Source organism: Pan paniscus, chromosome 2, assembly GCF_029289425.2.
Source record: "Pan paniscus chromosome 2, NHGRI_mPanPan1-v2.0_pri, whole genome shotgun sequence".
Taxonomy (NCBI): domain Eukaryota; kingdom Metazoa; phylum Chordata; class Mammalia; order Primates; family Hominidae; genus Pan; species Pan paniscus.
In genome coordinates this window covers 62605801-62620284 of record NC_085926.1, presented here as the reverse complement: position 1 = coordinate 62620284, position 14484 = coordinate 62605801, and the positions used below count along the sequence as shown (strand labels likewise).

Here is a 14484-nt window from a genome sequence, read left to right as displayed (position 1 = left end):
AGCCTGAAAGCCACATGTTGAGGTAGCAGAGTCACAAAATGGTGGTGCTTCCCTGTGCTTGGATCCCTGAGTAATTCTGTGGAAGAGAGTCCCCCATAATTGGCACTGGGTAAGTAGAGTAAGCAAGAAATAAATGGTTATTGTGTTAAGCAACTGAGATTTCAAGGTTAACTTGTTACCATGGAATAAATTAACCTATCCTAATTAATTAATTTTCCTTTTTAAATTTATTTTTCAATATTTGTTTTGTTTTCAGTACAACACATGATTATCCTTGCTTATGATTGACATGGGATTATGGACCTCAGCTTCACCAAACATACAAAATCTACTTCCAACTTCTTGAATATAGTGAGAGTAGGCATCTATATAGTCCAACAAATAAGAACTGTCTCATGTGTTAAAGTAGATGATACCCTGATACCTTTGTGCATTTGCACACAATGCAGTATATTATAAGCAGGACATACTTGATAAATGCCAATAATGTAATTTTGGGTTTTTTAGTTCATTCTTTTTCTCCCATCTGTTGGAGAATTTGGCCGCTTACTCTTTTTAATACCACCTCCTCTTCTTAAGCACAGATACTTTTAAAAGAACTAATAAAAAAAACTACTTGGTTATGGATTTGATACTGGGAACAAACTGTTTGTTTGACAGGTCTTAATCAAGGTGAAACTCACCCTTTTAAAATATTTTTGACTTTGAACAATGGCAACCCCACGGTAGACATACTCTTTAGAGCAGGCAAAATGAGATAATGATATATGTGGGTAGACTTATGAATAGACCCAGTTTCCACCAGGTACTGTTTAATGATCAGCCTGGGACTGGAAATTAAGCACATCTTATATTTGTGACATGTTGCTCAAAGGAAACAGTGGTGCATGTGACAGTTCTCAAGTACCCTGGAAAGGTTTTAATTTAATTAATTCACCTCAGTTTTAATTGACATGGGCAGCTCTGTGATTTACAGATCTGAATGTTTTTTACTACTTGAGCTTTCTTACACACGTGCACATACATACACACCACTCACATGCATGCACGTACACATTCACAAAAGCCTCAATTGCAGAAGCTGGAAAACTCAATTTCGTTTTGACTTTGTGAATAATTTTATACAATGCTATCAGCGTTTGAAAATGAGGTTCACTTCTTCTTAAAATAAAGAGCAGGTATTTTTTAGCAAAAGCATTCAATTTGATTAGAGGTATTTTAAACATCACTGGATGTTTTTCTGGACTTCCTGTTGAGCTCATTATTTTGCCATTTATAAAATGCTTTTTACCATGACTTGATGCTGCTTAAAGAGCAAGATTATTTAACAGTACAAAAAGGCATTTCATTTCCCATAATGTTTATGTCAAAATCTCCAGAGAATATAATCACCTCTGGCTTGTTTTGAAAAAGTGACCATTTCCCATCAAATCAGCTGCCCAAACTAAATTTCAGAAATTAGTAAAAACTAAATTCAAAAACGAATGGCAATGAAAATAATTATTTAAATATATGAATTGTTTTACTAATTTTGAAAAATATAACTCTTCTTTTTGTTGAAATAATTCTGAAAGTTATCAAGTTCTGTATTTATCCTGCTTTCACAGTTCATAACATAATGCCTGAAACAAGGCAAGTGTTTAGTGAATATTTTTAAATGGTTAGTTGAATACTAATATTTCTAATTTCCAGATGAGGAAGCAGAGACTCCCGGAGTTTAATTGGTTCACACCTCTATTATTCCCACCACTTTAGTCAGTTATTCTCTGTCCTTTCTGCACTTAAATACTCACTTTCATTTACTCATTCAACAGAATTTAATAAGTTTAAACCATTTGCATTCAGATTTCTATTTAGGTCATGATTTGAGCACCTATTAAGTGTCAGACACCACTTAATAGGTGCCTGGAAAAACATCACCTTAACTCCTCAAAACATCCCTGCCACATAGACGTTATTATCTCTATCTCAAATTTAACTATGCAAATATTTATTACTCCCTTACCATACATCAGTCATTGGCTATTTTTATAATGAACAAGACAGACAAGGTCTTTGCCAAAGGCACTTACAGTCTTGCACAGAACATGCCAAGAAGCAAATCACACAAATGTGATGGGAGTGATAAAAGAGGAGGTTCAGGATGTTAGGGTGGCCTAGAAGAGGTGACCTTGGCTGAGACCAGGAAGGCCCCTAAGGTAGCAATATTGAGACTAGGCTTTGGGTTAATGATTTACTGTTAACCAGACAAAGATGACAGAGGGCCAGGTGCAGTGGCTCACATCTGTAATCCCAGCCCTCTAGGAGGCCCATGTGGGAGTTTGAGGCTAGGGGTTCAAGACCAGCCTGGGCAACGTAGCATGACCCCGTCTCTACGAAAAATACAAAAATCAGCTGGGCATGATGATGCCTGTAGTCCCAGCTAGTCAGGAGGCTGTGGTGGAAGAATCACTTCAGCCCAGGAGGTCAAGGCTGCAGTGAGCTATGATCTCAACATTGCATTCCAGCCTAGACAACAAAGAAAGACCCTGTCTCAGGGGGAAAAGAATGATGACAGAAGAGGAAAGAGAATTCACATTGACCAGGGGCCAAGCAAGAGTATGTCATGTTTATGAACCTAGAAGTACAGAATGGTCTGAGCGTAGAGAGCAAGACAGAGTGGTGGGAGATGAGGCTGGAAAGCTGTGCAGGAGCCAGATGGCAACAGCTCTCAATGCTTTGATAAGGGTCTCAGGCTCTTACTACCAAGGGAAGTGGAACTTTATTGACAGGTCTTAAGCAGGAGAGTAACGTGAGCAAATGCACGTTCCAAAAAGATGAGCAGCCTGCCTTGCAAAGCCTGAGTTAAATTCGTGCTTCATGGCGTGTGGTTTTGCAGCATCAGCACCACCCAGGAGATGTTTAGAAGGATGAATTCTTGGTTGTCACCTCAAGCCTGCTGAATCAAAACTGTCCCAGGGTGAGGCCCAGGACTCTGTGTTTTAACAAGTTCTCTGGTTGATTTTTATGGGCACCAAAGTTTGAGAACCACTGGATTTTAATAGAGGTTTTCAATCCTGGCTGCACGTTGGAATCACTCGGAGGGTTTTAAAAAAATTGGCTGGGTGTGGTGGCTTACACCTGTAATCCCAGCACTTTGGGAGGCTGAGGTGGGTGGATCACGAGGTCAAGAGATCGAGACCATCCGGGCCAACATGGTGAAACCCCGTCTCTACTAAAAATAAAAAAAAATTAAAATAAATTAAAAAATTAGCCAGGCGTGGTGGCATGCACCTGTAGTCCCAGCTTCTTGGGAGGCTGAGGCAGGATAATCACTTTAACTTGGGAGGCGGAGGTTGCAGTTAGCTGAGATCATGCCACTGGCACTCCAGCCTGGCGACAGAGCAAGACTCTGTCTCAAAAAACAAACAAACAGAAAATACTGCTGCCTGAGCCCCAACCCGGAATATCACATTTATTTGGTCCAGGTGCAGCCTCAACATTAGGATTGCCTTTTATCTCTCTCTGGGGATTCAAATATGCAGCCAGGAGGGAGAACTGCTGTGTATGAGAGGGAAGCAATAGAGGATGAATGTGAAATCGGTGGTTGAGGATGGAGATGATGGGAGCCTGGCTTAGGGAAGTGGATGCACAGCATAGATGGATTCAAGAGATATTTAGGAGGTGACTGCACAGCTAGCAAGGGATAGACCAGGCCTAGTCCCCTGTATTTTTCTTCACAAAACCGCCTGCTTCCTCTATACCCTTGGTTTTGGCTGCCACACTTACACAGAAAGACAACACCCACTCTCTTCTTTGAATGGCTTCAGTTCCTTATGTCTTCAGGATAGTGCAGGTGAATTGGACAGTCTCCCAGCCCCAGATATAAAGATTATTAAGATAATCCATTAAAAAAAAAACACAGCTGTGTCCTCTATGCTGGATAAAAAACATAGTCTCTGGCCTCAATAGTAATAAATTATAGCCTTAACCTTGCAACCCCTCATATTTGGGGCATGATGCTAAGTGCTTTATGAGTACCATCTTCTTTCATTTTCATAACAAGCCTCTGCTGTTGGCATTGTTACTGTTAGGACTCCCACTTTGCAAATAAGGGCACAGACAGAGACAGCTTAGTAGATTGTCCAATGTCAGAGAGCTGGAAAGTGGCAGAGCAAGGATGTGAAGCCAGATCTGACTGTTTCCAGCTCCTGGGTCTCTGACTACCATGTGCTATGACTGCTCTGGAGTGGAAGAGAGAGCTAAGGCACAGGGCACATAGAAAGCTTGCTGGCAATTCCTATAAAAGTGGGTTGATGCCTGGCTAAAGTAATCAAGGAGGGCTTCTTGAAGAAAGGCCTGAAGCCAAATTCTGAATGACACATCAGACTTGAAATGGTAGAAAGGAAAAGAAGAGGGGAGGTCATTTCAGGACTGCGGGGAAGATGGGGAAAGACTGGTTGAGCACTACAGGATCATAAAGAACTGGATTGGTTTTCTGTTTGGGTTTTTTTTTAATGTATTTATTTGCTGCTTGTTCAGAAAATTGCTGCATTTGGAGCTCTTGGGTTATATTTACTGCATTGCCATAAGCCAGCAAAGACATAAAACTGGTGACTCAAATACAGCAGGGTTCTCATTGGCTGGCAAAACCTGGGAGCTAAACCCTGCATTTTGCAATCAAGAAGTACATCATTCAGAATGGAAACTTTGACCTACCCAAGGTCTTCTCTTGCAAAGGAAATAAGGCATGATAAAGAAAGACACAAATGATCTTATTTTAACTCTTCCACAAATTAGGTAGTATCATCTCCTTGGATGATTTTTTGTAACAACAGAATGTAATTGACTGCATGGGAGACCAAACTCCATGTTCTTTCTACAAATAACCCTGAAACAGAGCCCTTAGTGAAGACTCGGATGGATGGCAAGGCTGCAGATTTCATCAGAGTCTCTTCCAGTATTAATAGTAGAGTTATATACACCTACAATGTGTTGAACCCCTGCTGTCTGAGAATATTTATTGTCATCATTACAATAGTCCTTTGAGGTTGTTTTAGTGCAGCAGCTATAGATGCTCCGAGAGGTTAAGCATCTGGCCCTGATCATACAGTGAATATGTGTCACAGGCAGCATTAGATCTCAAGGTTTTCTGATTCTGAAATCCATGATTTTTTTCCTAAGGATTATTCCCTCTATCTCGAGCTAATCATCTCTGAAACTACAGGCAAACTACTTAACCTTTTAAAGCTTGGTTTCTTACCCAAAAGGGGAGGAAATCTGTTATACTACTTTAAGTGCTGCAGAATCAGAACTTCTGTAAGGGAGAATATATGCAGGCTATGGAATGCCAAGGACTAATGGCTGCTAAGTTTTACTGAACGTGACTGCATGCCAAGCACTTTGCTAATTGTCATATGCATCCATCTTATTTAATCTCTTATCGATCCTATGAGGTAGGTATTATCATTATTGTTCCCATTTTGAGTTAAAAGAGTTGAAAAAAATAAAAGCTAGGGCTCAGAGAGGTCCAATCACTTTCCTAGGATTGCTCAGCTTTAAAGTGGAAGGCAAAGATTTGAACTTGGACAGTGGAGTGGGGGCACCTGCTGACCATGTTCTACAGGCTCTACATTTAAGGTGGACACACAAGAGACAGGCTTTAGGAAATGAGAGGAAGGAATTTGGAGGCAGTAACCAGGTCTTGAATGCGGCAAAAACAGCCACAGTTCAAACCCCAGTGCAGTCTTGTGGCAGGAGCTTGGGCACCCCCATCTCCTGGGTGGGAACTGACACTGTCCCAGCTGTAACTTTCCAGACTGCAGTGCACCAGGAAGGCAGCATTTGCTGGAGCAGCTTGTCTCTGAAGGAGGATAAAAAAACATGGGGCTGTGGAGGAAAGGAGGGCCCTGCCAGCTGATGGGAGTGCTTTATGGGGAGGTGCCTCCACCCTCCTCTGCAGTGGCTCTTGGCAGCCTCCATCTCAGTCACTAATCTCTGGGAACCCAGGGTGCACACTGGGAAGTAGAGAGAAAGCAAAGCAGCGAGAAAACAAGCTAAACCCAGGTCAGCAGGTGGCTTGCACTGCAGCTGCTTATAGAGACCCCTGTCTCCATCCCCAAATCCCAGAATAAGGAAAGCTTTAATCAGGAAACAGACTGGTTATAGGCCAGCAAAGTTCAGTCTTTACTGATTTCTGCAGAGAATGGCACTTGCTGGAACACAGCCACTAGGCAGCAAGACAGAGCAAACTAGAAGTTAGCTGATTGGGAATTTGGTCCCAGCCCTCACTGATCGTTGTGCGACTGTGGGTAGGTCATTCCTTTTTGGGTCACAGCTGATTAACTCAGTCCTGTAGCTAGTCAGGCAGTCATTTTATTCATCTGCCAGGCATTTACCCAGAGCCCACTCTGTATTTGCCACTGTAATGTACAAGTAGCACCTACGTAAGTAGGTGCCAGGGATCCAGAGATAAGCAAAATAACACCCATCCCTGCCCTTATGGAGCTTACAGCCTAGTAGGCAAACACCAAATCACATAAGTACCTGTAAATTAATGGTGATATGTGTTAGTAAGGGAAAGGAAAGGTGCATCATTATAAGGAGAGACAGGAGAAATTCACAAATCTGGAGAGCAGAGCAGAGTTGCTGCAAAGCTGAAGGATGAAGGATAAGAAAGGGTTACCAGTCAAGGGAGAGATAAGGAAGAGTGCTCCAGGCATGAGGAACAGCCTGTGCAAAAACCTGGCAGCAGGAGAAAGCTAGCCCTCCCAAAAACCTGAGTGAAGTATCCAGTGGAGCATACTGGGGGAGGATGTGGTGCCCGACAAGGCTGCAGAGCTCAGCAGGGGGCCACACCATTAGTCTGAGGTTACTACATTATCCCTGAAACTCCTTCCAGCCAGTCTGGATCACTATCACTTTAGTCCTGAGGCTGAAGTTGGTTCATTTACTCTGAGGCTGAGAACCATAGGTTTTTCCAGAAAGCAGAACAATTATTCAAATAATGCATAAAGTAATCTGCCTATTTCTGTTTACATTTTCTGTGTATTTGAATCACATCCTCTCTTTGGTTGACCGAAGGCTGCCTCTTGGCAGCGACACTGATGACTTTGGAAGAGTCTAGGGTTGAAGTTGCCTCCTTATCATCGTTAGTGCATGAGCACCAGAAAATTCAGGCATGCCCAGGGGTAGCTGGTACCGAAGGATGTCTCCCAGGCGCACTGTCAAGGCCAATTCTCCAAGGCCTCTGAAGCTAATGAGGAGGCTCCAGGCCCAGGCCCTTTGACAATTTCTTCATCCCCCTAGAGGTCAGACAGGGCATTCCCAGGTATGAATCATTTTGCTGATATGTAGACCTATTTGCGTAGTGGGATTGCTTCTTCCCTGTCTCCCCCCACCCCCAAAATTCTGTCTGCAGACATGAGAAAAATGAAGCACACAGGAAAATTGCCTAGGTGAGCACATCCCAGAATGTGTTCCTGGGAACACATGATCAGGTACATTTGGGAATGTGGGGCTGCATGAGGTTGCCTTGGTGTAGGATTTCTTGCTCATGTGTGTTGTGTGTCTCCAGGAATGGGATAGAGTGAGTTTCCAGACTTTATTTGATCACAGAATCCTTTCCCATCGAGGATCTAGAGAACACGTAGGACTGATCTTCCCTAGAATGTAACTTTGGGAAATACCAGTCTAGGCTTTTCAGATAATCCTGAAACACAATAGCTGAAATCTTGTCATTTCTCTCAGATGAAGGGACTGTGCACCGAGAGGTCACGACTTTGGCTCAAGATCCCACAGCTAAAGGCAAACTAAGGATCCGAACACAGGTTCCTAACATTCATTCCAGGGTCCCAGTGTTCCCCACCCTGGTCTGATTTCTTTCATATATCCTAAAGGCAGGGAGGAGAATTAACATCTGGTGACTCCCCATTCTAAAATAGGGGATAACTCTATAAACTTTGCTAAACTGTAGGACCTCTATGTGCCAACACCTACCTCACTGGGTGCTTTGAATGTATATCATCTGACTTAATCCTCATAACATGCCAGGGTAGGTATCTTATCCCAGTTTTACAGATAAGGAAACTGAGGTTCAGAAAGATTCGACTGCTTGTTCAATCCGTGTCAGTAAGGAAATGGCAAAAAAAAAAAAAAAAAAAAAAAAAAAAAAAACAACCAAGATTGGAACCAAGTCGGTCTGACTTCCCTTGGACAATGCAGCACATTTTGTCATTTTGTCCTTTCAAATAACAATGCAAGATAAAATGATGTCCACTCTGCAGATGCAGAAACTGAGGCATGGTGAGGTTAAGAAACTTGACAAGGTTGCAAGGGTGCAACTCCACCCTGCTATATCTCAAGCCTGTGTTTAAATTGGCCCTACAGTGACAGGACAGAGTTTTCATCTCTGCATTGACGGAAAGAGTACCACCCATGAGCTAGAGACAATTGTCTCTGGTGGACTTGAACTGATGGCTCAGGCAATACCTGTCTACACTTACACAGTGCTGGGCTTAGTTCTCCAACACTTTAAAGGAAAAGCCCAAGGAATTATTTTCCTCTGCTTGACTGACAAGTCAAAACAACCACACAGCCTCTGCTTGACCTCTTCTAGTAGGAAGATTATTTGTCTAATTAGGTAAAGAGCCTTTATGCACATGTACATTTTTGAACCCTAATGAGCTGCCAACGTGAAAGGCTTGCCCTTGGCTTGGTTCTCCAGCTGATCTTTCCTTCCTCAGTGGAAAAGACCAGCGCAATAAACAGAACCTTGTTTCCATGGAAGCTCACTCTCTTGCTTTTTCTTTGCAGCCCTTGAAAAGGTAATTACTTGATTTCTCTTTATATTTTGGGTTTTCATAGAGTGGAGCTGTCAAGCTCCTCACGCGAGGATGGCCTTCTCTATCATGCCAAGCTATTTTAGGGAGCTTCAGTTGCATTTCCCTTTTCATCCTCTCTTCAGATCATTAGCTGTCAGGCAGCAGTGGCCGCCTTCTTGTCACTCCCGCTAATTAAAGTCTAACAGAGCAAGGAGACTCGACCCCAGAGAAAGTGGGAGACAGAAAAGCCAGGGAAATTTGTCAAGAGATGGGAGCCTCTGATCACATCATTTCTGCTGCACAGACTGTCAGACCGACACCCTACATTCACGCCAGTGAGGGACACTGTCCCATCTGGTGCCTTCTCTTCTGAACCTTTGACGCCCCACTGTGGCCCATGTCAGAAATGCAGCCAACATGGACTGCTCTAAAATAACAACACAAGGAGCAGCAGCCACCATTCATGAGGGTTTGCTGCATGCCAAGCCATGGATTAAGCCCGTTGTCTCCGTTGATTCTCATGACAACCTCAGGTCTCATTAACCTGATTATTCAGATGAGAAGAGCTGGAGCACAGAGAGGTTAAATAACTTGCCCAAGGTCACACAGCTACTAAGTGGCACAACCAGGATAAGGACACACCCATTGCTATTATTTCTTAGGGAGGAATCCAGCACTGCTATAGCCTCCCCAAAAGAAATCAGTCATGACAAGTGACAGAGGGTTGACATTTCTCTGCCCCCAGTGGTGGCTCTATGGCTCAAACTGGCCCGTGTCTACAAGGAACAAAGTGAGGTTGCTGAGCTAGTTAACTGTCAGGATCAATTAGAAAACCAAACAAGGCACTTAACTATGAAGCCAACATAATGCAGAGCAAAAGAGTTCCAGTTTGAGGCAGAGCAGACTTGGTTTCAGGTGACTAGTACCACTTTACCAGAAGTGTGATTTGGGGCATGTTCCTCTACCTTAGCAAGACTCAGTTTCCTCATCCATCAAATGGGGATAATGATACCAACCTTACAAAGTTGTTTCACATGTGGAATTTTCCAAACTGCTCTGTGATTTTTGGTGGGATAATTGTGTAAAAGACAAGGTTAAATGCAGTTAAAAACAATTATTTACTCTAGAATTTCTCAAAGTCTTGATTATGTTGACATATTACAAATTTTCAAGAGGAATCATCAATTCCTCACCCCAGAATCCTTTTTCCTGTGTGAATGCACATTAGCCTCTGTTTCTTGGGACCCTTTAGAAAAGGCTGTAAAACAGGTCATAGGGTATTTGGTGTTTGGTACAGGCATCGATAAATGCTAATCCTTTCTTCTTTATGCCCAAATCATGCCTGTTCTTGCTGGATTTAAGCTCCATGGAGTCAGGGACTTGTTCCTTTCTTATTCCAATATCTTGACATATCAAGATATTCCATAAAAATCTAATGAATGAATGAGTAAATTAGTGAAGTAATGAATAAAAGAATAAATTAAGCTTAATGTAGACCTTGCCTACTCATCTTCATTGCCAGCATTTTCTGCTGTTTCCAGTTGCCTTCTATGAAACCAGTGGGAGAACCCAAATGCCTCTGGAAAATTTAGTAATGGAGCTGGTTCTGTTGGGCTGTATTTTCCCACTTCTGTTTTAACCTGTATGAGCACCATGTCTTACGACGAAATTCTCCTAACCAAATCATTTGGCTCTTAACCAACTTTAGACAATAACCAAATCATTTTGCTGCTTCCCAGTGAAGTAGTTGAATGTTTCATTTGCATATGTATTTTGAACAAGACATTTCTGAGTGTTCCCAGTGGATTTGCACTTAGAGCTGAAGAACTTTTGGGCTTCCCAAGGGAATAAAAAGAAAAGCAGCTCATTGGAACCTAAAAACAGCACTGAGGACACTGTATTTCCCACGTGTGTGTGCCTGTCAACAAGTGGTTATTGGGATGGATGACTGGTCAGTCATGTGTCTGCTTTTGGGTGGTGTGCTTTACGTTTGTTTAGAAGAGAGTTTCCAACTCATGTTCTATGAGTATTATGCAAAAAATAAAAATTCTAGCTTCAGTTTAAAAATGGTTGTGTTGGGGCCAGGCATGGCGGCTCACGCCTGTAATCCTAGTACTTTGGGAGGCCAAGGCAGGCGTATCACAAAGTCAGGAGTTCGCAGACCAGTCTGGCCAACGTGGTGAAACCCCATCTCTACTAAAAATACAAAAATTAGCTGGGCACAATGGCATGCGCCTGTAATCCCAGCTACTCAGGAGGCTGAGGCAGGGGAATTGCTTAAATCCAGGGGCGGAGGTTGCAGTGAGCCGAGATCACACCACTGCACTCCGGCCTGGGCAAGACAGCAAGACCTCATCTCGGGGGGAAAAAAATAAATAGTTGAGTTGGTCAAAGTCTAACAAATTTTCTTACTGCAGAGCTTCTCAAAGACTTTGTAACAAAGTCCTTCTCCCAAACTGTGGAAAGGGGAAGATAAAGTGATGCTGGTTCCTGAATTGAACAGGGTGATTAAAATGTACAGCATAAAGCCAGATGGATTTTCAATGTGTTTTGTAAAATAAACCAAAGAAGGTTAATTGTGATGCTTCAAAAGTATGACCATACATTTTCCAGTGTTATTGTTTATATCATAATCCAAATAACTTATTTGCTATATCATTTCACAGCATAGGGGAGAATCTTTTTTTTGGGGGGGAGGCAGGGAGCTTTAAACTTTCTTCTAAAATTGATTTTGGAAAAAAAGGACTTAGAAAACTCACATATTTCTTATGCTACTTTTTGTTTTGAATTAATATATACTAAAAAGAGGAATAAAAACCATTTTATTTAAATGCCACTGCTCCTTAGCAAACTTTTCTGTGAATAAAATATAACTTGCTGAATAAGCAGACTCAATACAGCTTGAAAGGAAATGCTGGGATTGCTTGGAAATAATAGTTTCAACTCATAAAATGGAAATGAGCAACTATGGCCTGCCACCTGTTGTAAATAAAATTTTATTAGAATATAATGGGTCTCATTCACCTACAGCCCTTACATTCACTTATATATTATCTATACTTACATATTGTTTAGTGCTGTTTTCACCTGCAAGGGAGGAGTGGATTTATTGCAACAGAGATCTTATGGCCCTCAAAGCCTAAAGTTTTGAATATAGGTCCCTTTACAGAAATGTCTGCTAGTCCTTTCAAAGAGTCACAGAAATATGTAAAAGGGATGAAGACTACATAACTGACCCCTTTTTCTTTAGATAGAAAAAACTGAAAACAGAGAAGTTAGGGAATTGTCCAGGCTTATTTATGCCTGGGTGCTCTGATCTTTATATCCAAATAGTTCTCTTTATCAGGGAAGACAGGGATAGATTTCAACTTAGATATCAACACCAGCTGATTGGAAGTAGCCATCTGGAGGGCTGGTATGGGTCTCAGCGTTCAAAGAGAAGGAACGCAATGACTTATTAATCTTCCATGGTCCAGAGGTGGAGAGCGGCTGGACCCGTGCCATGTGTGCACTGGGGATATGCACTATGTCTGCTCCTGACATTTCTAATAGTTATATTGCCATCTCCTTCCTTGTACATCTGCCGTGTAAGCACTTTCGTCACTGGGCCAAAAAGAAGTGTGCATTGGGTCCTCATTAGAAACACTGCTGCCTAACAGTTCAGAAGAGATTGATGATTCTTTTGCAAGGTCATTCAAATGCCTGTCTTAGCAACTGCCTACCATATCATGCTCTGTCTAGAAGAATTAACTTGGAATTTCACTCAGACTGGATTTGTCGGTTATAAGAATTTTTTTTAACTGAAATATGTCCATGGAGCACAGTGCAAGGGGTATAAAATGGAATGTCATGAGTTTATTGGCACTTGTGACCCAAACTAAAAGTCTCAATGTCTGTGCTTTTGTGCAGCTGGACAATCCAGATGAGCAAGCAGCCCAGATCAGACGAGAGCTGGATGGACGTCTACAAATGGCAGACCAAATAGCCAGGGTAAGGAAACATTGTGGTTGTTTGCTGGGGTCCAGGCAAAAGTCCCACTCAGGAAGCACACTGATTATTGACAGCCTCTAAAGGATAAAGCTAAGAAGCAGAGAGGAGGGAAGATGAGGACAATCACCCTCATTGGGCCCTCAGCCCTCCTTTCTCAAGGCAAGCTCTCCCAGAGATACCTCATGCATTTCTTATGCTCCAGTGAATACCCAAGCTCAGACCAACATTCCTTCTGAGTTCCAGACTCATAGCTCCAACAGTCTACTGAACATTTCCACTTAAACATTTTCCTGGAATTTCAGGTTGAATGCCTTCAAAATCTAGCTCCTTGTCTTCCTCCCACCCCACACACATAACTATATTTACTCCTCTTCTCTTGTTCTATATCCAATCACTGTGGATGAAACCTCCTAGCCATTGTCAGTTTCTCCTTTCTCCCTGCAAGATCCACACTCAGTCAGCCACCCTGCCTCCAGTGACTGCCTCTTAAATGTGGGTCAGATCTCTTGACTGTTTTCCAGCCCTACTACTGGTGCTTTGATCCAGGCCCTCATCTTCAGCACCTGGATGTTACAATAGCCTCCTAATGGGTATCCCTGGCTGCAATTCCCCCATTTTCTATCCATCCTGCACACAGTTGCCCTGATAAAACTCATATATAAACATCTCAAAACAGAGCCTCAAAATCCTTCAATAGATTCCCTCATTGCTCCCAGGACAAAATCTAACCTCTTTAGAATGATAATCAAGACTCTTAACCAACAGACTCTACCCTTTCATTTTAGCCTCACCTTGCACAACTTTCCCACCGGAACTCCCGAGTCCAACTACAGAGAATGTCTCCCTCCAAATATACCAGGCCCTTTCCAGGCTTGGTGACTTTATACCCACTGGTGTCTCAACCTGGAGTAACCATTTTTCTCCCCTCACTTAGCAAACTCACCTACTCAGCCTTCAGTACCTGACTTAAAACACCTTCTCTAAGAGCTTAGCAGTTAGTCCTTTCCACCTTTGTGTTCTCGTCAGATTGCATATCAACCTTTATTATAGCAGCTCATCGAATGGTGATCATTTATTTACATGTCTGAGTCTCCCAGTATATAGAACTCCTCAAGGGTTGAGGTTATGTCTTACTGTTGATGACTACAGCTAAGTGTTGTCTACCGTTATTGCTATCCCTGCCATCTCTGATATTAGTAATAGTAGTCATGCCAGTCATATTAGTTGAGTGCTGATTCTGTGTCTAGCATGCTAAATGCTTCACATGTACCAACTCAGTCAATCCTCAAAACAGCCCTCCAAGGATATTTCAGTTATCATTCTTGGTTTAGAGATGGGGAAGTCCAGGTTGAACCTGCTGGGCACCACCAAAGAGATTGTGGCACACCCTCAGCTCAAGTCTGTCTAAATATCAGGGCTGGCACCAGGCTTATGTCAGGCACAAAATTTAAACGGGCCTCTGGTAATCAAAATAAACTATTTTAGTAAAGTATTTTTCAATTACAATTAATACCAAAAAAATCCATGAAGAATAAAATATAAAAATTGTAGATAGCATCAGGCTCCTGATGATTCCTACTGTATTCACAGGCCCTGTGGGCATATGAGGGTGGGGGTTATTAGAAACAGCAGGGAGGGTGGGCACAGGGTAGAGCTTTTCACTTTATGGAAAGAGGTGTCTCCAGACTTGGAG

General features: G+C 42.4%; 1 protein-coding gene across 14 annotated transcripts in view; it reads left to right on the top strand.

Annotated features, from left to right (window-relative positions):
* CADPS (calcium dependent secretion activator) overlaps positions 1 to 14484 on the top strand; it is a 475048-nt gene that overhangs the window by 196862 nt on the left and 263702 nt on the right. For all 14 annotated transcript variants that reach the window (XM_034956809.3, XM_034956818.3, XM_055110096.2 and 11 more), the window contains exon 4: positions 12711 to 12791. In XM_034956809.3, the coding sequence (XP_034812700.1) occupies positions 12711 to 12791 (81 nt within the window). The remainder of the gene's footprint in view (positions 1 to 12710; positions 12792 to 14484) is intronic.